General features: G+C 36.9%; 2 protein-coding genes across 13 annotated transcripts in view; one reads left to right on the forward strand and one right to left on the reverse strand.

Annotated features, from left to right (window-relative positions):
* The first annotated feature begins 8 nt into the window (after nt 1-8).
* On the forward strand, nt 9-11354 carry ino80b (INO80 complex subunit B). 6 transcript variants are annotated; one of them, XR_007899366.1, is made up of 7 exons: nt 196-553; nt 722-938; nt 4176-4321; nt 4693-4865; nt 9271-9747; nt 10461-10552; nt 10652-11354. XR_007899366.1 is itself a non-coding variant. In XM_051719288.1 (6 exons), exons 2-6 carry the CDS (start codon nt 511-513, stop codon nt 9733-9735), a joined length of 1044 nt encoding a protein of 347 aa, XP_051575248.1. In that variant the 5' UTR covers nt 9-141; nt 420-510; the 3' UTR covers nt 9736-10348. The 6 variants fall into 6 exon arrangements, 5 of the variants coding, with proteins under 5 accessions (XP_051575248.1, XP_051575259.1, XP_051575267.1 ...); XM_051719288.1 differs by lacking the exons at nt 10461-10552; nt 10652-11354 and adding an exon at nt 9-141 and having other exon boundaries at nt 420-553; nt 9271-10348; XM_051719299.1 differs by lacking the exons at nt 10461-10552; nt 10652-11354 and adding an exon at nt 54-141 and having other exon boundaries at nt 390-553; nt 9271-10348.
* The window catches only part of intu (inturned planar cell polarity protein), a 76943-nt gene continuing 61273 nt past the window's right edge, over nt 10344-26013 (reverse strand). For all 7 annotated transcript variants that reach the window (XM_051718487.1, XM_051718504.1, XM_051718471.1 and 4 more), the window contains 5 exons: nt 22718-23251; nt 18245-18342; nt 17497-17686; nt 12925-13064; nt 10344-12194 (listed from right to left, as the gene is read on the reverse strand). In XM_051718487.1, the coding sequence (XP_051574447.1) occupies nt 12083-12194; nt 12925-13064; nt 17497-17686; nt 18245-18342; nt 22718-23251 (1074 nt within the window). In that variant the 3' untranslated portion in view covers nt 10344-12082. The remainder of the gene's footprint in view (nt 12195-12924; nt 13065-17496; nt 17687-18244; nt 18343-22717; nt 23252-26013) is intronic.

A 26013-nucleotide genomic window follows, 5' to 3' on the forward strand; every position in this document is an offset into this window, starting at 1 on the left:
AGTCATATTCATCAGCGCTGAGAAAAGTATCAGCTACCACGTGACTAACGCTATCTCTGTGTTGCTTCAGCAGCGATCGAAACACCTTATAGCGAAGATTTGAAATATGACATTTATTATTTAGAGCTATAAAAAAATTCGGTAAGTCATATATATATTTATATATTATATATATTTTCGTGACAGCGAGCAATTAGACTACATTACCCACAATTCGTTTGGCAGGCAGAATCCGTTTGGAAACGCAATGCTAGTATGCTAAGAGACACTGGGATGTCTACGACTGTTGTGACTAATTTCGTATCGTCTTATTGTTGATGATTTAGTTAGGTTTTATTGTTTCAGAGGTATTAGTTATAATAACAATAATATAGCACTGTTTGTTTCAGTTAATTAGCACGTTTGCCTTGATCCGATAGGAGTTCAGGCCTGCAGCTGGACGAATAGTAATATATTATTGAATATGATTCTCGAGGTGAGCAAATAAGTCCAAACTCCTTTGACGTGTCCATGGGGAAAAGGAAAGACATGATTCACCCCAGGTTTCTCGCCGGTAAGAGTCATTTAATGCTTCAATACATAGTCTTGACCCACGTGTCTTTTAGAGTATTAAAACACGCCATAAAGCTCATAAACCTTCAACATGTGCAGTGATGATGTTGTCCTTAAATTGTGAACATGAACCTTGACTTGTTATTCATTTTTTACATGTGTTTATAAGTAAACTCAGAAAATATGTGTGGTTCAGGAAATGGGGATGATTATAATGTCCACAAGAAGAAACACAAAAAGCACAAGAAACACAAGAAGAAGCATCATCGGGATGATGGACACAGTTTCTCCTCTGAAGCTCTGGAGTCAGACTCCGGTATCGTGCTGAAACCTCCTCAACTCAAACTCAAGATCAAACTTGGAGGACAAACTCTAGGTACCAAGAGGTCAGTGAGTTATCATGCAGTAAATTATCTATTTAGTATGCTGTAGTTCACGTACAGTCCAAGCATTTATGCATTTCCCTGCATCACTAAATGTTTTTGTGTGTGTATAACAGTTCACGTTTGTGATATTGCCTGACTAAACTGCTGAAGCAATAACCAGTAAAAAATTGTATATCAGTATTTTTATAACCGATCCTACTCCACCCGCTCCGAGTGGGATTCGAACCGGGGTGCGCTAACAAGGAGGCTAAAGTTATCTTTTAAAAAGATAAAAAAAATAAACTAAAAAGTGCTTTAAAATTGGTCCATAACTGAGAGAGTAAATCAGATGTATTGAACAATAACAGTAAAGTTTGTTAAAGATGCAATAATTTAAACTTTTGACTTTTCAAATTCAACTTTTCTGCTTCTCCGAACTCACAATTGTCAGTCATCCATAATTGTAGTTCTTTAATCTTTCCATTTCGTCTAAATTATGGATAATGATAATTTGTTCTGCAACCTCTGAAAGCATTTAAAAATGCGGCGCTCCTGCACGAGACACTGTAAAAACATCGAGACCTGGCGCAACTTCCATCTAGTGCAAGTTTCTGCAGGAAAACAATTGAAAAACAGTGCGATCAGACACGAAACGCATTCGGTGTGAACAGCCCCTAAGACAACTGACAACCTCACGTGGGCCACTGAAAATTTCAAATGGGCCGGATTTGGCCTACGGGCCGCCAGTTGAATAGGCCTGCTCTATAGTAAAATTCATTTACATCTGTCGACCAAAACGTTTCGGCCCCTCATTCAAGTCCTCGGTTTATGTATACTCATCAGTTCTCAATATTTCTAACATGTCTGAAAGAGGCGATTCTCATTTCAATGTACTGTTGACTCGAGAACTGTTGCGACAGGATAATCACCATACGTTGATAAAACGGTAATACAATCAAGTCATGAACATATTTTCAGTATGTTTTATTTGTTATACTTTTTGCTGTCCAAAATACACCAGAAACATACATTTCCCCCTGCAAAAAACATACATTTCAAGCCCTGCGAGTAGTAATCTATATACTATGATCATTATGATCTTGAGCAAAACATTTACCCCAAAATGGGTTAAACGCGCAAAAAACAGGTTTCTCCAGGGAGACTGAATCTGTAAAAAGTGTACTGTTAAGGCCGAAACATACTCTTTGCAAGGACGTGAACACAGATGTGAGCGCTTAGCCACCGCATTGCCAACGCACGGTCCGGTTGAACATGCTTAAAGTCCCGGTGAATTGCCTTGATGAGTGCAGTTTGAATTGGTGTTTTGAGGTGTTTCCTACTGAAACAGGAAATGGGGGCAGGACAGGACATGTCAAACTCCTCATCACACTTTTAAAAATAGCCAATTTAGTTTACACCCACACACACATATACACACACACACACATACCCCTTTCCATCATGCTGCTCAAGTCAGAGCCGCTTACCGGGGAATCTTGATCTTAATACCGGCCCACTTTTCCAAAGACTTGACATCCAAACAATGATCTAAATGACAACAATAATCCATAACCAGCCCACAAATGCACACAGCACATCATGGTCTCTTCTTACGACAGGGCTGGAGCCGTTGCGCAAGTCCAAGGCAGATGAATGAAAACAAGCGAGTAAAAGATAATACAGTTTGTGCTCAAAAGTTTGCATACCCTGGCAGAAATTGTGAAATTTTGGCATTGATTTTGAAAATATGACTGATCATGCAAAAAAAATATCCTTTTATTTAAGGATAGTGATCATATGAAGCCATTTATTATCACATAGTTGTTTGGCTCCTTTTTAAATCATAATGATAACAGAAATCACCCAAATGGCCCTGATCAAAAGTTTACATACCCTTGAATGTTTGGCCTTGTTACAGACACACAAGGTGCCACACACAGGTTTAAATGGCAATTAAAGGTTAATTTCCCACACCTGTGGCTTTTTAAATTGCAGTTAGTGTCTGTGTATAAATAGTCAATGAGTTTGTTAGCTCTCATGTGGATGCACTGTGCAGGCTAGATACTGAGCCATGGGGAACAGAAAAGAACTGTCAAAAGACCTGCGTAACGAGGTAATGGAACTTTATAAAGATGGAAAAGGATATAAAAAGATATCCAAAGCCTTGAAAATGCCAGTCAGTACTGTTCAATCACTTATTAAGAAGTGGAAAATTCAGGGATCTCTTGATACCAAGCCAAGGTCAGGTAGACCAAGAAAGATTTCAGCCACAACTGCCAGAAGAATTGTACGGGATACAAATTAAAAAACCCACAGGTAACCTCAGGAGAAATACAGGCTGCTCTGGAAAAAGATGGTGTGGTTGTTTCAAGGAGCACAATACTTGTTGACCCCACTCCAAACATAGTGCTTATGGTTGTGAGCACAACTGTATATACATGTTTTGAATCACAATACACAAACAAGAATAAAGAACACTTACTCGAGCTGTTCATCCCAAGAAACCTCCAGCTGCAGAAAAAATATGAATAAATTCTGTCTGTCAGAACTCAGTTTTTAAGCAATTCTTATTGAAAAATCTGTTTGGAACGACCCTACTTGTGGTCCCTTCGAAGTGCCCTGCGAAGGCATGATCAGCACCAATTATAACACAGCCAGACGCACTGAACAGTTGTAGGGGGAGGGTGCATTATCATTCTTGAAAGCATTTGATTGGACAAGGTTTCTCAACCTCTGTGACATCATTTTCCTGAATCTTTTTAGCCAAAAGAGAAATACTGAGGATTTTAAGTACTTCGATCTTCTGAAAATGAATTTTGTCAATGTTTAGAAGTACACTAGCATGTACATGACCTTAGAGCTAATCGATATAGAACTAAAGCAGCAAAACTTTCACGGACTCTTTAATGTGCGTTCTTGTGTTACCGTGGTGGGAAGTTGCTATTTATAAATATATTGATTAACTTTCTTGCTTAGAAATATTCTCTTGAAACTGTCGCTCCACTATAGCAGTAGTTGACTTCTACACTGTTCTTGCTATAGTGCCCCTTGTGGCAATGTTGAGAATGAAACGCATAATTGTGCGGTGTTATGTATTGCAGCCTGACACATTTGGGAACGCAACTATGCACAAAATCAAACTTGAGTATCTTGAAGCGTCTGCGTTCACGTAGTTGCTTAGAGTATGTTTCGACCTTAAGTTGCTTTGGATAAAGCGTCAGCTAAATTAATCTTAATGTAATCTCTGTCTGTTGTTAGTGTTCCCACATTCACAGTGATCCCAGACTCTCTACACTCCATATCACCACTGAATGTAGATAGTGATGATGATGATGATGATGAAGACTCTGATGATGAAGTGCCATCAGAGGGAGTACCAATCGAGCAGTACAGAGCGTGGCTAGGTGAGTGACCGGACGATTAGGTAAAACATTTGCACATGGGTAGTGGATGCATAAAGTGTTTTTGTGCCATCATCAGTTTAGGTTAAAATTGATATGGTTAGTAACAGATCACCATTTCTTTAAAATATCAAAGCAAATGTCTTGGAAAATGTGCTTATTCTATCTTTCTTTAAAAAAAAAAATGCCATTGGCTTTGATATTTTGTTGTCTAATGCAGTGACATTCATACATTGCTTAAGTATGACTTAAGTGCCAAAATCCTTTTTGGGGTCACTGTAATTACAATGAGTGAATTAAATTATATGGTCTGTGATCTTCATGTTTGGTCTATGTGTCAGTGGTCATGCACTTATTTTACTTCTAATACTTAGATGAAGACAGTAACCTGGACCCGTGTCCTCTACCGGACATGGACACCGATTCGCTGTTGGTAGGCCCCATGGATGAGGAGGAGAGGTGGCTGGATGCTTTGGAAAAAGGAGAATTGGATGATAATGGAGAGCTAAAGAAAGAGATGGATGAGTCTCTGCTTACTGCCAGACAGGTGGGCTAAAAAATCCACGCAATCCATTTTCATTTAATAATGTGTCTATTAATATCCTTCCTGTAATTTACAGTCAGTTGTTAAACAAAAATATAAAATAAATATTAATTCTAATAACGCATAGCAAAGATGTGGTAAAGCAACCATGCAACTCTTCTCTCGTTAATGCACACTGAACCGAAACACTTCTGTACAATTTCTAAAACATTTCCGAAACACTCGCTGAACTACCTGCATTCTTAAAGAGACAGTACCATTTTAGGGCTTGTTACACAAATGAACGCAAGTTCTTAAATTATTTCAAGTAGTGACGGCTCGTATCATTATTATATTTGTAATTTCATGACGTAATATTAATTGATAGAATGTAAATGTATTTTCTATTTTTTTTAAACTATAGGGCCCTATTTTAAAAACGTTACGTCTGAAGCGCAGCGCTATGAGCTATGATACGTCATATGCCCAAAGTCAGTAGGCATGGCCATGATGTTTTGGTATTGTCGTGCAAGCATGCGCTAAGTCTAGGTGCAAAATGGGTTTGCAGAATTGCATGCGCAAAGCGCTAATGGTCTGGGTCAAATGCAATTTAATATGGAAGTTCTTCTCTGGTTATTGCAGCGTCTGCGTCCTATTATTAATTTAATTCCCTGTTAAGCACCAGTGATATAAACAAAGACAGCATATTCATAAGAAATTGGAAGTGTAATTGGTCTGTATGCAATGAATTACTAGAATAGTAATATGGACTTGTGTTCTTTTGCGCATTAACTGTCCTTGTTGAATGTCAGGCATACAGTGGCAAGAAAAAGTGTGTAAACCCTTATGAGTCATGAAATGTGATTTCTTCTTCATCAAAGTCAGAAGTACAAACAAACACATTGTGCTAAAGCTAAACACACAAACAATTAGAATTTTTCATGTCTTTATTGAACACATCCCATTAAACATTCACTGTGGTGTGGAAAAAGTGAACCCTTGGATTTAATAACTGGCTGATCCTCCTTTGGCAGCAGTAACTTTAACCAAGCATTTCTGGTAGCTGCGGATTAGACCTGCAAAACGTTCAGAGGGAATTTTGAACCATTCTTTCTTACAAAACTGCTTTAGCTCAACCATATTCTTAGGATGTCTGGTGTGAACGGCTCTCTTGAGGTCATTCCACATCATCTCTATCCACAATATTCCTGAGTCCCATGACGCTTTGCGGGCGATGTGGGTGGAACTTCCGGTTAAACGTAAACAATTGTTACGTTATGTACCAACTCAGCATTAAAAATGACAGAAACTTGAGAGCAAATGATCATAGAATTATAGCAATATAATTGTTCTTCTCCACCTATTTGATAATGATTATGGGTTTGAGAATGATGGCCAAATATTGCAAATAGAAGCATTTAGTTATTTTGATGAGTCTTTATCCATCGATGGAAGAACCTGAGCAGACTAACCTGAAAGGCTATGTAGCCTATTAGCGCTTCACAGCTGTAAAGTTGTTTTGAGAACTGTAGATAATTATGGTTATTTTAAAGCATATATTGAGTCTAGTCAGAACCTGAAGAGTTGTACTGAAATGATGTACTTACTGCAGATACAGGGGAGGTCTAGACAGCAGGATGCTCGCGTATTACAGGACTCAGGCGATGATACTGTCATGCTGCCGTTTTTCGGATAAAATACAATCATTTTGCGAGAGATGAATGTGTAGTAAGCTCAATCAAGCTTTATAATTGTCAATTTACACACTTAATCTCCGTATCTAAATACTATAACCTACATTAAATGTTTTAGTGTTGACTGAAGAACTGATCCAGTTGATAGATTGAATTTATTGTTCTTGTGTAGGAAATAACGATATATTAGCAGCCACACAAAGTTCAATGTTCTCTGTAAAGCAACTATAAAACAGTATGTATTATTAAAAGCAATGTACAAATACATTTAATTGATACTGAATTAATATCCACACTGTTTTTCAAATCACCTTTTCCCCTTAAGGGAAGACAAGCACATTCTGCAAAGAAACTCAAAAGAAAGTGAATTGCTGGCAGGAAAAATGCAGGGCAGAGGAAAATCATAATACAGTTAAATTAAAACGTGATAAAACATCTCTACTGTATATGTCTCTTCTAATAATTATGGCTTTTCACTGTAGAATTATTCATTTAGCATCACAGCATGAAAAAAGTTGAAAACGTCGTCACTACTCACAGACAGTTCAGGTAAAACACTTCCATTTTATACTCCGTAATGATGCCATTTCAAAACATGTGAAGCATTCACAAAAAAAGATGCTAAATAGAAATGAACAAACTAAAAATGTATAATGTACTTTCAGCACATGTACACACCTGTTAGCACAATAATGCTATCGTTTATGTAACACTTTGCGCTTCAATTCTGGACGTCTATTGTAGCCGGACCGTAACGGTGGATAATATAAGTAATCCCCACTGTTGACTTCTTGCCAATAAAGTGAAAAGAGCACATAAACTAATTATTCCAAGCTTTTTCAAACAGATATTCCTAAGTCAGTCCTTCTTTAGGCAGCCGATGGAAGAAGCAGCATCTGGGACTGGAGGGCTGTGCTTTGCGAGTGGTTTCTGATCATAACATTGCTGTTTTAGATCAAACTTTTTCTTGATTATTAGGATAACCATTAACTCCACATATTATCTGGGACATTAAGACATTTGACAACATTTAAAAAGCAGGAATCTAACGCAAGCAAGCAGTGAGCGGCTACAAACAAAACGCACTTCCACTAGCCAACCGGAAATTCCGCCCACCTTGCGAAATACAGTGGACTCGCTGAGAATATTGTGAATTGGGTTAAGGTCTGGGCTCTGACTGGGCCACTCCAAAAGTTGGATTTTCTTTTTTTGAAGCCATTCTGTAGTGGATTTACTTTGATGTTTAGGGTCATTGTCCTGCAGCATCACCCAACTTCTACCGAGCTTCAGCTGGCGCACAGCCATCCTGACATTATTCTGTAGGATATCTTGATAAACTTGGAAATTAATTTTACCCCCGATGATGCCAAGTGGTCCAGGCCCCGAATCAGCAAAGCGGCCCCAAATCATGATGCTCTCTCCACCGTACCTCACCATTGAGATTATGTTTTCATGTTGGTATGCAGTGCCCTTTTTACACCATACATAGTGCTGCGTGTTCTTCCCAAACAATTCAACCTTAGTTTCATCAGTCCACAAAACGTTTTCCCAGTAGCGTTGTGGATTGTTAAGGTGGTCTTTGCCAAACTTCAGGCATGTAGCAATGCTTTTGTTGGAAAATAGTGACTTCCTTCGTGGTGTCCTTCCATGGACACCATGCCTGTTTAATGTTTTCCATATAGTAGACTCATGAACACCCAGTGATTCCTTGAAGTCTTTAGCTGTCACCCTGTGGTTCTTTTTTATCTCACTGAGCATTCTGCAGTGTGCACTTTGAGTCATCTTGGCTGGACGGCCACTTCTAGGGAAAGCAGGTGCTTCGAGATAACTTTGTAACCCTTTCCAGCTTAATGCAGAACAATAATTCTTGATTGTAGCTCTTCGGAGATATCTTTTTTGTGAGGCATGGTCCACGTCAGCAGATGCTTCTTGTAAATAGCAAACTCAAAATGTTTAAGTGCTTTTTATAAGTGGGAGTAGCTCTAACCCTCATCTTCAATCTTGTTTCATTAATTGGATGCCAGGTTTGCCAACTCCTGACTCTAATTAGCTTTTGTTGACTTCATTAGCCTAGGGGTTCACATACTTTTTCCAAACTACACTGTGAATGTTTGAATGATGTATTCAATATGTACAAGAACAGTGCTTGTACATAAAAAAAGCTTTCAGACATCTTAGCGCAATGACCTATTTCTCAGGAAAATAGCAAATTGTGCTCTGCGCCACTTCATTAATGTATAATACACCCACAGTTTGTGTGCATACACTTACAGCACAAACTCTCCCACTTTGCGATGGCATGAAAATTGCACTTAGAATTAGCACTCTCACGAAAATTGGAAAGATGCAGCCAAAAGATGAAGGTCATAGTGCGTAGTGCTGCTTCTAGCGTGGTCACAAAAGTAGAGCCCAACATGTGCTTTATAATAAAGATGAGAGAAAAAAAAAAAAAAAAAAAAGATATATATATATACAGTACATTTTCACATAGTGTACATATAGTGCATTACTTTTCCTGGCCAGTTACATCGTTTATCCAGTTGTTAATAGTATGTTCACACCATTTTGAATTTACTATAATAATGAGTTCCCAACTAGTAAATACCAAGTTGGAAACTCTGAATTATATTAAATCTCCTGAGTTCTCTCTCTTGTATGAGGTCCTTGAAAATGAATAAATTGTGCTGGAAAAAAGTACTTGAAAGTCCTGAACAGAACTTTCTCTGTCCGAACAGAAAGCGCTCTTACTCAAGCACCAGGTCCAGCCTTTACTGGAGCTCCCTATGGGATACAAAGAAAAGGAGCTAACGGCAGAAATGATGCAGAAACGTGAGGAACGAGCCCGCAAACGACGCCTTCAGGCAGCCAAGAAAGCTGAGGAGAGCAAGAACCAGACTATCGAGAGACTGACTAAGACAAGCAAGGCCAAGATTAAGAGTATGAAGGAACGCAGGTCAAAACAGACCCATCTGCCTATGGTGCGCTATAGCAGTTCTGCCCATGGTGCAACTGTTTCTTACCCTGTCGGGGTACCTGCCCCGACCCCTACACCGCCCCGAGCACCTCCTGCCATGCCGGTAAGCTGTGGAGTGTCCGGATGCTCCAACCTGAAGAAATACTCCTGTTCTAAGACTGGGACTCCTCTGTGCAGTCTGGAGTGCTACAAGAAGAACCTGATACTGGTGGAGGGTGTTGCTTAAAGTGTGGAAATTGTGAGTTTTCAGTCAATTGAAAATTATGTGAGCATGGCATTCCACGATAATACAATTATGTTGACTAATCGGTGTAGAATCAAGATAAAGTTGTATTTATTTTGGGCATATTAAGGCATGTTTGGCCTTATTTTCTGAATATTCTATTCATTGTGACAATTTACGTAAAAATGGTTTTACGAATGATTTACATAGAAATGTATAAAACAGAAGCAGAACGAATCAGTCACACCAATCTTATGTAAATAGTTGTATTCAGTTTGTCAATTTACGTGAAAATGTTCCATAAAACCAATTCAATGACCCAGTTTGGCCCAATGATTTTATGAAAGATTTACAAAGAAATTAATTCTATTACTCATGAAAACGGCCCAGTTTTTTCAAAACCATTCTTACGTTAGATGTTGCATTTAAAATTCAATGTGTCAATTTGTGTAACAATGGTTTTGCCAACAATTTACACAAAAATTAGCGGTAAATCCTTTGTAAACCATTTATACATAGATTGTCGCATTGAATTGAATGTGAGACTATCTGGTCATGTAAGAGCAGCTTTATTTTTGTATAAAGATGGAAGTAATAAAGAACACCTGAAGTACATTTTTCTTGCATTTATTTGATAAATGATGCACATTTGTTTGATAGGCCTATTTTAACTTAGAAAAACAAAGTACCACCCTTTAGAATTTTTTTTTTTTTTCTCATATAACAAGTTCTGAAGCACAACTTTTTGTACGGCTGTGGTCAAAATTTCTGCATAGCTACTTCCAAGAAAATGTTATTCCACTTGATCCAGCAAGGAAAGGTAATATAAAAAAGCCTAAGTTCCTAAGCTGTTCATCTTATTGTGCCTGTTTAAGAAATCCATCATAGGTATTAAAGTTTTTTGTTTTTTTCATTTCAGAAGCATTTTATTGTCCGTAAAACTCCAGAGCTGGTCAATCAATTATCAGGTTGATTTATTAGTTTATCGCTACTGACAGTTTGTGAACCACATTGAACTCTGATTTCGATGCCTTGGCTGACTTGTCAGTAGCCAATTCTGCTTCAAACCATGCCTGTATTCAACTTCCATTGTTGGAAAAACCAGCAAAAGGTACGTTTAATCACATAAACCACATATGATTGCCACATGGTTATCATTTTAGCTTAACCCTCCCATGGTATTATTTGTTCATTTTTAACCTAAATAAATTTTCCTTGTTTAATAAAAATTGTTTCCTTTATCTAAGCAGTACAAGACTTGGTGACTTACAGTCACAATGCTAAACACACACACAAAGAAATGAAGGGGTGAAACGATAACACACACTCAATGCAGAACACGCGCACACACACAACCAGGTCATCACTAAGTGAAGCTCTACAACCATCTTTTGGTCATTGTTGGCAATACAATTCATCTGTTGACAGCAATCTGACACACACAAACACGTTTGCAAAATAAATTCTTAATATAGAAAGTTTGAATTTGCAAAATGTTTACTCTGATTCTTTAGTTTTATACTCTAATTTTCAGAATTTTGCTGTTTCTTGATGTTCATTTTCTTGACATTATTATGCATTTACTTTGAGTTATAAATCTTTGTTTTAAATAAATTATTGGCAGAAAAATGCTTATTTTGTATCTTCTCTTTGTAACACCATGGTCAGGTTTAATTGCAAGCATAATGCAAAAACCGACACTTCAAATTATTTTTAAAATGCTAAACTGTGACAAATAATAAACTGATAATGTCTAAATATATATCCAAATGCATATCTTGTGATTAAGATATAAAATTAGGTTACAACAAGCCATCAGACTACACAAGTAGGTGGCTACAGTCATCTACTGGCTGTTACTGGCATGACATGGTTTTCAAGTCATGTTATATTTTGTTCACAAGATGGCAGCAATCTGCCTCCAATTTATGTCCCTTTTTTGCATATTTGTATATGCAAATTAATGGTAAAATTTAGAAATGTACATGTAAATAAGACCAAAATAGCCTAAAATACCAAAATAAATGCAGGATTTTATTGTTCTTCAGGGAAGAAGAAATGGTATTATTATCATCATTAAAAAAAAGGGTTACACATCTGACCCTTCCGGTCAAAAATGACCATGAATACCAAAGGGAGGAGCCATTTTTCAATACCATAGGAGGTTTAAGCATGGACCGGTAGCCTGTTTGACAGTAGGGTGCTGTTTGAGTATCACTGATGTCTGATTCTCTAGTAGAAAACATTTTTGCAGATAACTCATAAAAATGAGAAGCCCTTCAATGAAATGTCAGCACAGGGCTGTTAAATGTTAAGGACGATAACTTGTAGAAGTCTCTCTGGAATATTATCACATGGCCAAGCCGAAAGATAGCCGGAACGCCATCTCCACAGGAACCTCTGCGACGGAATCATGGAAGCACACGTAGAACTCTTGGGGCACAGGTTCTAGAAGCATTCGTCTGTAACACAAATGCCAAAAGAGAATATGCTTTGATGTTGGCAACGTGTGTGGCGTCTCGCAAGACTGCAAACAAAGTCGATTTATGATCTGAATGGATTTGGTGTCAAGTTGGAAAGCTGCTTTCAATTGTATTTACTGTATATTTAATTTAAGGAAAAAAGGTCTCAGCCTGAAATATATCGTCAGTAATTAATATAACTTTTTTATAGCTATTCCAGGAACTGTGCTCACAACTCTAACCACAGATACCAAACACTGAGGTTAGACTGTGTTAGTTTAGAAACATACTCTACTTAAGTACACAAACACTGATGTGAATGCTTGGCCCATGCACTGCAAGTGTGCAGTCCCATTGTACGTACGTTACATGTTCTTGCATCACTGCATGGTCTCAAAACTCAAGGGGACCATAGCGTTGATGTCTTTGCCATTACACCCAATGTGTTATTATATATACTGTAGCTAACGAGCTATAAACATGTCAACTAATTTGCTTGGCAATTGATTTTCTTTTGTTGCTCCACCATGACAGTAGTTGATCTTAAAGAGAAACCCATTTGGAGAAGAAGACAGTTTACACTAATACATGCAATAACGTCCCTCTTGGCAACGCCGAGAATGCACGTGAAATCTAGCTTGCGTAGCTAGTAGCATTTGTGTTCACGTTCTCGTGTAGAGTATGTTTCAGACTTTAAGATGATGCTCTTTATGAAAACTAGATTATGTACCCTATAACCCAGTACGTCATGGTGGGTGCTGGTTTCTTCTGATCTGTCCAGTTTTCAGGTTTACACTGGAACAGAACACCGTGTTCTTTGACTGGGCCCAAACCCCGAGTGCTCTGCGGTCGATCCGTCCCTCTCCGATCCTGAAGCAAACATTTACACATAAATGGACTGGGAGATGAAGACACTGTACTTCTATAACTATTATACATAGCAGAGAAACAATTCTTAGCAAAAACATTTAGGGTTGTCAAAGTTAATGTGTTAATCTTAATGACTAATTTAATTATAAATGAAATCCAGATGGGGCTTTTAACTTTTTTTAAATAATAAAGTTAAAACTGAACTTTGCATTTTTATTTGAATTCTGTCACTATTATTGCATTAACATTAAGAAAAGGCTTTGGAATAAATGAATTTGCCATTTCTTTTTCACATTTTCCTTTTCATTTTAATATTGGCAGTTTTGCCTCAAGATTGCAGTGAAAATGAAATGTCAAATCATCAATTGCATTTTAGTTTTTAACTGACAGGCACGATGCATTGGCATTGTAAAAATTAAAATGAAAACAATTATTTTATTTTTAATTTTGTTACTTTGCAGACACTGTGAAATGGTTATTTATTTATTTTATTTTTTTCAGTTTTCATTTTCATCATTGTATTTATTTTAAATTGGCATCAAATAAGCTCCATCAAAAATGTATTAATAATAAAAAAATAGATCACTTTCCAAATTGGCAAAAAAAGTTTTAAAATGTAGTTAAATTCAACAAAATAATAAATATTTTTAATGCATCTTTAAAATTGCAAATATGCATTTGCCAGTTGCTTTCCTTTATCCATTTGCCAACTGAGTTAAACATCCAATTGACTGTATATGGCAGAATTACAAGATAAGAATATAGAATTATAAGACACACCAGTATTTCTTAAAACTAAAATCTCCATTTACTATATAAAATTAAATCAATAAAACATTTTAACATCAATATTTAGTTTTCTTTCCTTAAAAGAGAAGCTGAAAACAAATATATAGAGCCAAATTTAATAATTTCAAAATATATGAGATTAATACTGTTAATATAGAAAAAAAAATCTAAGGAGGATATTTCGCCAAAAAATGAAAATTCTCTCATATACTCAACCTCATTCCATCCCATCCCAGATGTGTATGACTTTCATTTTTCTGCTGAACACAAACAAAGTTTTTAAATAATATTTAAGTCCTTTTTTACTATACATTTTCCTCCCTGCCCAGTAGGTGGAGATATACACAAATCATTTGAATGGCCAAAAACAAAGGAAGAATTTGAAAGTGAAAGTGGAGATTTATAGTAAGAAAATGACTTAAATATTGATCTGTTTCATACCCACACCTACCATATCACTTCTGAAGATATGGATTAAACCACTGGAGTCTTTACTTTTATGTGGCCTTTATGTGCTTTTTGAAGCTTCAAAGTTCTGGTCACCATTCACTTGCACTGTATGGACCTACAAAGCTGAAATATTCTTCTAAAAATCTTCCTTTGTGTTCAGCACAAGAAAGAAAGTAATACACATCTGGGATGGCATGAGGTTGAGTAATTGAAGAGATAATTTTTGCTGTTGGGTGAACTATTCCTTTAAGACTATTAATGCTTACTTTAAAATATATTAATAATAGATGATCATAATAATAAAGAAAAACATTGCTACTATCTAAGTTAGTGTATATCAGGGGTCCTAAACACCTTTAGAATCAGTCAGATCTATATATGATCAACAGTGTTTCCCCTATATGCATTTTGCAGCGACGCAGCATAACACTTGCCAGCCCCATTCAGCTGTGCGCTTTCTACTGCGAAAAAGACCCCACCATATACACACACACAGACACACAAATACACATGCATACTCACAGGGACGTCACCGCATAGCATGTGTCAAACTCACTTCATTTTCATGTGGCCCGCAAGCTAATTTCTGAAATGTAGGATGGCAGGGGATCGCAACGTTTCACTGACCAAATCAGTTAGCGCTTTCCTCGTGAAAATTAATGAGCCTTCCCCTGTCATCTTAACCTAATATTTTGGAGCACATTTTGCTTGCTTCAAAAGCAGAAAGACAGAGCTACATAGGCCATTTATCAACACGGCTCAATGGATAGAACAGCACGAGCGCAGAGCAGGTGCGGTAATTCGTGGACTGGTCTCAACCAAACAGACTATTTTAAATGAGCTTATGAACCAATAAGGTGTGCAGTGGGGATTGCAAAACCCGTTTGAATGCGGTGCAGGACTGTCTGTTGCAAAACTCTTGTCTCAGTGATGAAACTAGTTTAAAATAAACAGCCCCCATATTCTAAACGGCACTGACAAAGAAACAGGAGAAAGCATACATTAGAAGGCTTTTCAAATCACAACACTTACAAACATTTACCATGGATTTACTGTAATAACACTAACTGTATTAACTATGGTATTCGTCTCAGAAAAAAGAGACTGCAGTTTATAATTACAAAAATGCCATAGTTCTTTATATAGAAGCCATAGTTACTAACCATGGTAGTAAGGAGCCATGCATGGCTTTACCTATGGTGACCATGGTCTTATTACAAATTTTATTGTTAAAACTATGGATATTATGGAAGAACTGTGGTACATTTTCTTAATTATTATGGACCAAGCTATCAGTTTTCCTTCTGTGTAAAATCGGTTCTCTTGTAATGCTCTCTGATTGTAGGAAATGTAAGTTGTTTTATTTGCCATCAGAAATCCAAAGAGATGACTTTAGTCTAATCAGTAGGAGCCTAATGAAAGTAAAGGAGAACTTAGTCACACTGTCAGAATATTTCAATTTAGCCCTATAAAAATAAGGTGTTGTTAATTTCATAATTTACATCTGCATCCCAAACTCAAAATCAATGCTATACTGTCAAATGTGCATTTCAATGCACATAACATGTAATATTATTGGTAACTGCATGCGTACTATCAAAGCATGTGCTGGTGCCACATTTTCAACCAGTCCTTTAAAGGATTAGTTCACCCAAAAATGAAAATTTGCTGATAATTTACTCACCCTCAGGCCATCCAAGATGTATATGACTTTCTTTCTTCATCAGAACAGGATTTAAGATTTTTAGGAAAGTATCCCAGGTTTTTAGCTTCATCCAAAGTAAATGGACACCAGTTTTTGACGGTCCAAAAAGCATATTTAGTCAGCATCAAAGTAATCCACACGACTCCAGCCGATCAAGTAATGTCTTCTGAAGTGAATCAATACGTTTGTGTGAAAAACTAATCGCGATTTAAAACTTTATTAACTTTAAAAAAAATCGCTTCCTGTAAACACTCAATGCCTCACGTCGCTGTCGCGTGACGTCATCACATTTGCGCGTTCACGCAAGAATTCAGAAGTTCCGCTCCGTTTACCACAGAGGAACGTACTTCACGCGGGAGTTAGGTCAATTCAAACAGCTACAGAGAGCTGGTAGAAGCGCCGATTTAAAGTTAAAAACTTTTAATTAGCGATTTGTTTTTCACACAAACGTATCGATTCACTTCAGAAGACATTACTTAATCGACTGGAGTTGTGTGGATTACTTTGATGCTGACTAAATATGCTTTTTGGGCCGTCAAAAACTGGTGTCCATTTACTTTGGATGAAGCTAAAAACCTGGGATACTTTCCTAAAAATCTTAAATCCTGTTCTGATGAGGAAAGAAAGTCATATACATCTTGGATGGCCTGAGGGTGAGTAAATTATCAGCAAATTTTCATTTTTGGGTGAACTAATCCTTTAAGGGCACAAATAAACCCTGATGTGGCCCAGGCTGAAGAGTTTACACCCCTGTTTTAAGCTATTCCTCCACCAATGCCCGTTAATACGGGTCCGGCTAGTGGGCTCATGGACGCGCGCACAACAGCACCACTGCTGAAAACAAATCCTAGGGGAAACACTGATCAATCTATTTAGTCTATCAGTAGCTGGGTTTCCATCCACATTTTTATGTGAATTTTGGGGGTATCGCATAAACAATGCTGGATCTAGACAAAAACACCAACATGTGAATAAAATCTCCAACATGCACATACAAAATGTAGAAGCACAATTGAGGTGGATTACTTCTTAATTTAATAAAAAGACATGCATAAACTATGATTTAAACACATTTACCTAATATATTCATATATAATTTATATAGGAATATAGATGTCTCAACAAGCCATGTGAACACATCATTCGCTCAATATCATATCATGGCATCTGAAATGTTGCTCTTCGGACACAATGCCTGTCACCAAAATGACTGGCTACTCTTACTTCCCTAAACTATCTGAAACACCAGACATATGGCATCTGCTGAATTTTTCAAACATGAATTTCGTCTGAGCATTTTGTCTACGTGCTCTGAACCGCAAGTAGTTAATTACATTTAATAAAAGACCCACAGCAGTTTCAACTTCCATTTTCACTCCTATTTTGTTTCCCCAGAAGAGACGATTTTGTTCTTGAAATTTGTAACTTGGATGGAAACATGACTATTGTAATAGTGACCGGCAGCAGCAGTATATAAGCTGTGGTTACCCGTGTGGGGAGGCTCTGCTGGAAGGCGTGACGTATGGACAGACAACAGTGGTAGAAGTTCTGGATGAGCTGTGGGTGGATAGATCCGCTGAGTTGATTCACTTCTCTGTGTGTAGGTGCAATGAAGATGCCCTGCACTGTCTCCATTAACACGTAATGAAACAGTGTGTTCTCCGCACCTGCTGTTAGTCTGAAAACACACACATATACATAAAAACTGTGATACTCTGAGCATTGCTCAGCCTGTGCTCCAACGTCAGCCAATGGGCCATTAGTCCATGCCCCATTTTCTGGTGAATGACGTATGTAAATAAAAAATATATATATATTTTTTTAATTACTGTATTATAATATGATTATTATACCATTATTATAAAAAAGCTTTTTGGGGGAAACCAAGGATTGGAAATTCATGACTCGTCCATTAAGCATCATTCAGTAATGGAACCTCTTAGTAAATGTTACATTTTCATTTGGAAAATTATGTAAAAATCAGTATATTTAATTATCTATAAAATTAAGGTCACTTATGGTTTGGTTTTAAAATTTACAATGTCAAAGGGCCTTATTTACTGGCCAGGTTCGGGCTTTAACTTGCCAGAGTAGATGTATACACCACGGGACCCCCAAAATGAACCAGAAAAAAGTAGCAACTTCCATCTAATGGATCAGGTGAACTGAAAAGCAACCCATCCGTCAAGCAAATACTGTTGCTTAAGATGGGTAATGATGACATTGTTAAACTCACTTGAGAACATTGTGCATCATCCCCTCAGTTTCCCGGTCTGTCAGACTCTTCTTCAAGGAGCCCAGGTAGAACGGGTTAGGGTGTTTTAACCTCGGAATCTGACAAAAGAAACATGAACCAATAGGAAAGAAACAAGTAAGGATTTACTTAAATCTTGTTTTGGGCTAAATAGAGTATTTAACAGAAAATAACTAATTTCACAATTTAAGTTATACATTTTCTAATGAAAACGTGAGTGGTGCTTGCTCGTGCAAAACTTGTCACCACAATATCGCTACAGTGACCGCCCACTTTATAGATCTTTTTAGTTCCTGAATAATTTTTCCCATTCATTTCTTCCATAGGGATCTCATAAAATACTTCACAAAAGAACTTTAAGCCCTGAACAAACCAACCACCTCTGAGGTGAATCACAACATTACAAACATTGATTTGAAGCAAAAATGTATTTGAAAATTGGACAAGACAAAGCTACAAGACTGTGTACTTGCCGTCTTTCATGAGGTCATGAATTCCGGAATACGCCGCCCCCCCAACAATCGAAATCAGTGAATATTTTTGCTTTATTGATTTTGATTAAAAAAATTATTCATTTATTGAAACACAAAAAACTTAAACCAAAAATATTTCTCAAGTCAAATTGCACCTCAAACAAAACGAAAAAGCAATTAAAATAACTTAGTGGTAAAAAATCATATATAACCCCACCAAATCCAGTCATTTACTGTAAGTATTTGTCTACGACAACAGGTGGAAATTTGCTAATACAAATTAAAATCTAAAGACAATTATTTATGTAAATACAACAATAATGATAATAATAATAACTGAAATATAAATAAACCATTACCTCTAGAAAGTTCAACACAACCCACATAATTTTGAGTTTCATAAAATGGCTTCAACCGACGGGTCCAAAAGGGGGCGCTATGTTGCGAAAAAAGTATAAAAGCTCAAAATGTTCAAGTCTCCGAATAAATAAATCAGGCATATGTGGTATCGTTTGAAAGCTTAGAATCTGAACATTTTAGAGATAAGCATCACAACCATCACCGCATTTACAGTATCTTACATAAAATACAAAAATAAGGCCGTAAAACATTCGCGTCGCAAATCAGCGCCACCTAGAGGTCATATGGTAGAAATATTCATTTGAATACGAGATTCTTTCAAGTAGCACTTAAATAGACAAATCATATATCAAATTAAAGCTCTCATTCTCCGGACTGCACCTGTACAGTTTATTTTGTTGCCCTAATCCCACAGATTTTCAAAAGAATCACAAAGTGAAATATGATTTCTGTAAGACATCAAATACAAACAGCTCTTTTATGCATGATCACTGCTGCTGTAAGCCCCAAATAGCTACAAATGTTATATCTGCTTTTATTTTATTTTTTATAAAAAAATAAAAATAAAAATAAAAAATAGCCATGTTTACTTGCTTGTGTGAATAATCCAAAGTTATATTTTAGAAACAAAATGTGTGGTCCAGCAGAAAAAGTATGCTGAAACAAATCCTCGGAAATATATTTGATCAACTATTGATGATATAATGCTATACAGCATCGCAAAGGGGAGGATTTCAACTTTCTAATGACACCTAGATTGAGCTTCTAGTTCACTCAGAGGCCGAGATATTCGTCAAAACAATGGGGGTGGTGCATGAACTGAAAATTAGACTGAATGTCTATGGACGAGCATATCTGTGAGGACTAAAATATGTTAGATCGCCACCAACATTTCAGATCGGCATTTTGTGATGGAAGGTGATAGAGGGAAAAATAAATTCTAGTACTTGCTGCCATATAGTGGAATAAAATAAGACTTCTTGGAGGGAGGTGGAGTGAACAGAACAGGTGTGGATGCTAATTTCATACCCAGGGCTAAAATATTTGGTGACTTCCTAGCTCCATGGTTATGTCATTTCCAGATATTGTTGATCATCGTCTGTCACTGAGTGTCGCAACTGGCATCGGGATATTTGTCAGATATTGTCGATATTGGATTACATTGTCCTGTCACCCAAGCCCTAATTGCGTATGGCATAATCGAATTAAAAATGATGGAAAAATATACAATCATTTGATTATATGATTTTTTCAAGTTTATTGCAAAATATTCAGATATTTACAAATATATAAGTAGTTTGAGAGTGTAGGAATACAGACTCGATTGCTTCATTCACAGTACGTCTTGTGAGTGGGTGGTCGCTGCAGAGAGTATATTTAGTATAAAGTTACTGAAGTGCATTTAGCTCTGGAAAAATCCTACACTATGTCCAGGAAACTGCCTTAGTCTTAAATAAAAGTGGTCAATCAATAAAGAAAAGATAAAACAGTGCTTAACAAAAAGGGTAGCACTGGCCTGTTTTTCCAGTAATAATATATCTTGGGTTGAACTTTATCCGACTTGGTTTTATAAATGGTCTCTTTATGTTGCACCGGGATTTTCATGCAGGCTTAATCTAATAAAAGTAGCTACTGTCTACAGCTTTGACCAAGAGTCAAGTGAACTCAGTAAATGTGATGAAAGCTATAGTTTCCATGTGTTTGGTTAAAGTTGTCTCTTTCTATGATAATTTATGAGCCAGAAAGGTTTGTCCAGGATATTCATTACGTAAAATATGTCCAGTCAGTTACACTTGCATGACTGATATCTGGACTTAATTTATAAATGGTAGTTCATGATACGGCTATACAAGATGTCTTTTGGATGGTGCTCAAAGAATATGCTCAATAAAAAATGACAATATTCAAAATTCATGTGCAGCAATGGTAAGAACCAATACATTTTGCAGCGGTGATATACTTATTGAAGTCTTATTGTTGGCAAAATCAAAACTTTTAAATAATGTTTGTAAGATGTGACTTATTCTTAAAGTTGCTCTGGGAATCTACAGAACAATCTGCATTATGTCAACACCTTACACAAAGACTAAGCCATGTTCTGGCCTGAAATGTAAAGTTTTGTTGGAGCCATGGCCTAGCAGTTAGCGGATGAGCTCCAGACATGAGCTGTGGTGCTTATGAGGGAAACACAGGTTCGAATGCAGCCTGCATTGTGATATGCATGTCGGCATTGGTGCATTAATTGGGAAATACTTTTTTATTCTTACTTCATTTCTAATATATACATTTGTTATTATTTGTAATGATTAATTTTATTATGGTCAGCATGGAAGAGATTTTAGGAATGGGTGGGTGAGTAAGGGAATTTTCTGGTTGTTTTGTGTGTTATAATAATATCAATAATAAAAAAACATTTTTTTAACATACTTTAAATAATATATAATTATTTTTTCACATTCAGTTTTTTTTTGCATTACAGTAGGCAACTAGCAATTAGAGAGGAGGGTTTAAATGTCTTTAATTGTCATGAAAAATATATCACAGAGCAAAACCCTAAAATATGCTTCAGTTTCTTAATGCATAATATAGCCAAATAATTATTTGTTCCCTTTTGATTTTAGGGTGAAAAATAAACCTGTAATGTTCTTGACAATATTTGTGACATTGAATGTAAAAACATAATACTAAAAACAGCAATATATGGGTGTTTCTTTACCTTTGGGTGATTTCATGTCCTAGGGGTTGATTTTTATTAAAAATAAATTAGATTAAATTTGTACTCTTTTTGTTATATTAAGCTCACATTAAAAGAGACGTGGAAACTTTCTACCAGGCCTTCATAATTTATTTCGGTACTTTTCAAAAGTCTTTTATGTATATATTTTACTCTTTCAGCCTTACACCTGTATTAAATATTAAACTATAAAATAAAAATTAATTACCATTATACAAAATACAAATTATTACATGTTTCAATAAAGAGTAAAATAAACAAACCATTAAAAAAAACAATTGTGTGAAAATGATTTCTATCTTTTCTCTGATTCAACGTAATTTTCACCACACTATTTTGCCTCTAACTATTTTTTTGTTGTTCAAAATTTGTTTGTTACATGTTAAAGTCAACAAAAGTGCCAGGGAAGAGCATGTGTGAGATAAAATATGAGACAAGTGATATTTGAAAATTTAAGGTCAATATCACTTGTGTGCATATTATTTTTATTGGCCATTATTTCCAATTAAGTTGCAAATTTGCCAAATTATGCAAAAAGTGTGAAAATATTATTGAATATAATTGGATGTAGGATACATAAAATTTTAGCTTTGAAATTAACCTAACATTAAAAATTTCATTTCCATCATCACCATTTTTCAACACAGATTGAAGTAAACACAATACAGAATTTGAGATGACACTGTGGTGGAAACTTTCATGATTTTCAGAAAGAAATAGTGAGGTACATAATCTGTTGGACATTGTTAGTTAGTAAACAAACTAGTAATAGTGTGAAAAATGTTTTAACAAGACTTTACTAACTGGAAATGCACAGTGCTAAAAGTGCTCGAAGTTAAGTAAACACCCATATATGACATAAACCGTAATTCATTTTAAGAAAAGCACCTTGAAAAAACCTGCACTGCCCAAGCTGCCATCTGACCCTCCTGACCCGAGGGAGTCCCTGCGTGTACCACTAAAGGGTGTTCTCCTCACTGTGTCCGGTGTTGCATGAGGACTCAAACCCGGAGTTAAGGATGCCACCCCCTCCCCGTGACCCTCACTGCCACTATCAGACAAACTCCTCTGTGGACTTGGTCTTCGTCCTTTTAGACCCGATGACCCCATCTCTCCAAACAGACTTCGACTGATCGCGGCTGGCGATGGGGGTTTGATGGCTGCCGTCAGCCGGTTGAGTATGGGTGAGCTGCCAATGGCATCTTGACGATCCCGCCCACCAGCAGGAAGGAACCAATCAGCGCAGGAGAGGCACGGAGTGGGAGGAGCTGAGAGCCGCTCCTCGATGCCAGCATCCAGGCTCTCCAGTTGAAGCAGGGTGGCTTTGACCTGGTCCACGTAGACACAGTCTGGACCAGGAGATCCCAAAGCGGGTGAGGCACAGCCACCAGCCTCCAGCAATACACACTGCATAAAGTGTCTCTGGAAACACAAATACAAATAGATGAACTGTCTTGCCGTAATAACTTAATATCCAAACACTTGCCATTGAAAGAAGTCTTCGAACAAATACGTATACAGCTATACATGAATAACAACATGAGCCATCTTAAATGTGTGATGTAGGACTTCCAGGCAGAAGAGAACTAAGAGAAATTCTACACAGAATGACTTGAATACAGAATCTACACTGACTTTCTCCTGAGCTATAAATAAATTCAGACTGGTGCCAGGAAGCCTTAACTGCGGGGAAAGCATAACAAAATCTCTCTCCTCTTTGTTCTTTATCAAATAAACCCCCGACTTAACTCATCACATGACTGATAAGGGACTGTTCTATGACCGCCATGGAAACCTCTATTGTTCTTAACCAACTCTGTACACTTAAAATTATTACACTAATCATGAGGCATGTTTCTGGCTCACCAGTTCACATGAAGCTTAATTCAAGAACATTTAAAATGGACTTTGGACTTTGCTTATTTTACTACTATCAAAATACACAGCCATGTGTAGGATTATACTTAAAAAATGGACAAATGCATCCTATGTCAATGTTAACCCTGACAATTATCATGCATTATAACTGAATTATAACTGTAATTTAATAAGAAAGTACAAGTGTTTGGTATGTAATTTTTTGTCTTATAAATTCCAGAGTGATGGTGTAAAGCAGGGATGGGCAACTTTGAAGGGGGAGAGGGCCAACATTTTTTATCCATTCTACCAAGGATTACAAATCCGCACTCTAACAATGTTCAACCCTTTACTCAATTTCCTCATTATTGTGGGTAATTTATGCACAACTAATGCAATGTTCTTTTAAAGATTTTGTTACCTTTATTAACATTTTTATTTAATTATATTTATAAAAACTAATATCATTATTTTGTATCTTGCATTTTTACTAAAACATGCCGTTCACATGTACAAATTCATGTTCAATTGACAAGCAATATACAGTTGTGCTCAAAAGTTTGCATACCCTGGCAAAATTGTGAAATTTTGGCATTGATTTTGAAAATATGACTAATCATGCAAAAAAAAAGAAAAACAGTCTTTTATTTAAGGATAGTGATCATATGAAGCCATGTATCATCACAGTTGTTTGGCTCCTTTTTAAATCATAATGATAACAGAAATCACCCAAATGGCCCTGATCAAAAGTTTACATACCCTTGAATGTTTGGCCTTGTTACAGACACACAAGGTGACACACACATGTTTAAATGGCAATTAAAAGGTTAATTTCCCACACCTGTGGCTTTTTAATTGTAATTAGTGTCTGTGTATAAATAGTCAATGAGTTTGTTAGCTCTCACGTGGATGCACTGAGCAGGCTAGATACTGAGCCATGGGGAGCAGAAAAGAACTGTCAAAAGACCTGCGTAACAAGGTAATGTAACTTTATAAAGATGGAAAAGGATATAAAAAGATATCCAAAGCCTTGAAAATGCCAGTCAGTACTGTTCAATCACTTATTAAGAAGTGGAAAATTCAGGGATCTCTTGATACCAAGCCAAGGTCAGGTAGACCAAGAAAGATTTCAGCCACAACTGCCAGAAGAATTGTTCGGGATACAAAGAAAAACCCACAGGTAACCTCAGGAGAAATACAGGCTGCTCTGGAAAAAGACGGTGTGGTTGTTTCAAGGAGCACAATACGACAGTACTTGAACAAAAATGAGCTGCATGGTCGAGTTGCCAGAAAGAAGCCTTTACTACGCCAATGCCACAAAAAAGCCCGGTTACAATATGCCCGACAACACCTTGACACGCCTCACAGCTTCTGGCACACTGTAATTTGGAGTGACGAGACTAAAATAGAGCTTTATGTCACAACCATAAGCGCTATGTTTGGAGAGGGGTCAACAAGGCCTATAGTGAAAAGAATACCATCCCCACTGTGAAGCATGGTGGTAGCTTACAGATGTTTTGGGAGTGTGTGAGCTATAAAGGCACGGGAATCTTGTGAAAATTGATGGCAAGATGAATGCAGCATGTTATCAGAAAATACTGGCAGACAATTTGCATTCTTCTGCATGAAAGCTGCGCATGGGACGCTCTTGGACTTTCCAGCACGACAATGACCCTAAGCACAAGGCCAAGTTGACCCTCCAGTGGTTACAGCAGAAAAAGGTGAAGGTTCTGGAGTGGCCATCACAGTATCCTGACCTTAATATCATCGAGCCACTCTGGGGAGATCTCAAACGTGCAGTTCATGCAAGACGACCAAAGACTTTGCATGACCTGGAGGCATTTTGCCAAGATGAATGGGCAGCTATACCACCTGCAAAAATTTGGGGCCTCATAGACAACTATTACAAAAGACTGCACGCTGTCATTGATGCTAAAGGGGGCAATACACAGTATTAAGATCTAAGGGTATGCAGACTTTTGAACAGGGGTCATTTCATTTTTTTCTTTGTTGCCATGTTTTGTTTTATGATTGTGCCATTCTGTTATAACCTACAGTTGAATATGAATCCCATAAGAAATAAAAGAAATGTGTTTTGCCTGCTCACTCATGTTTTCTTTAGAAATGGTACATATATTACCAATTCTCCAAGGGTATGCAAACTTTTGAGCACAACTGTACTTCAGACTTACATTTTCAAGAAAATGTATCTCATTTGTATTGTCTACATTTGCAACAGACAAACACACAAATGAACAGACAACATTTTCAACCCCACCTCATAAAACAGCTTATAGGTATTAGTTAAAATCTAAATATTATCATCA

Source organism: Myxocyprinus asiaticus, chromosome 2, assembly GCF_019703515.2.
Source record: "Myxocyprinus asiaticus isolate MX2 ecotype Aquarium Trade chromosome 2, UBuf_Myxa_2, whole genome shotgun sequence".
Taxonomy (NCBI): domain Eukaryota; kingdom Metazoa; phylum Chordata; class Actinopteri; order Cypriniformes; family Catostomidae; genus Myxocyprinus; species Myxocyprinus asiaticus.

What these genes read in the sequence shown, in the direction of transcription:
- ino80b (XM_051719288.1), top strand. Translation starts at nt 511, where the DNA reads ATGGGGAAAAGGAAAGACATGATTCACCCCAGGTTTCTCGCCG. An exon ending in TCACCCCAGGTTTCTCGCCG is followed by an intron (nt 554 to 721) that starts GTAAGAGTCATT and finishes TGTGTTTATAAG; the next exon opens with TAAACTCAGAAAATATGTGT. An exon ending in CTCTGCTTACTGCCAGACAG is followed by an intron (nt 4,866 to 9,270) that starts GTGGGCTAAAAA and finishes CTGTCCGAACAG; the next exon opens with AAAGCGCTCTTACTCAAGCA.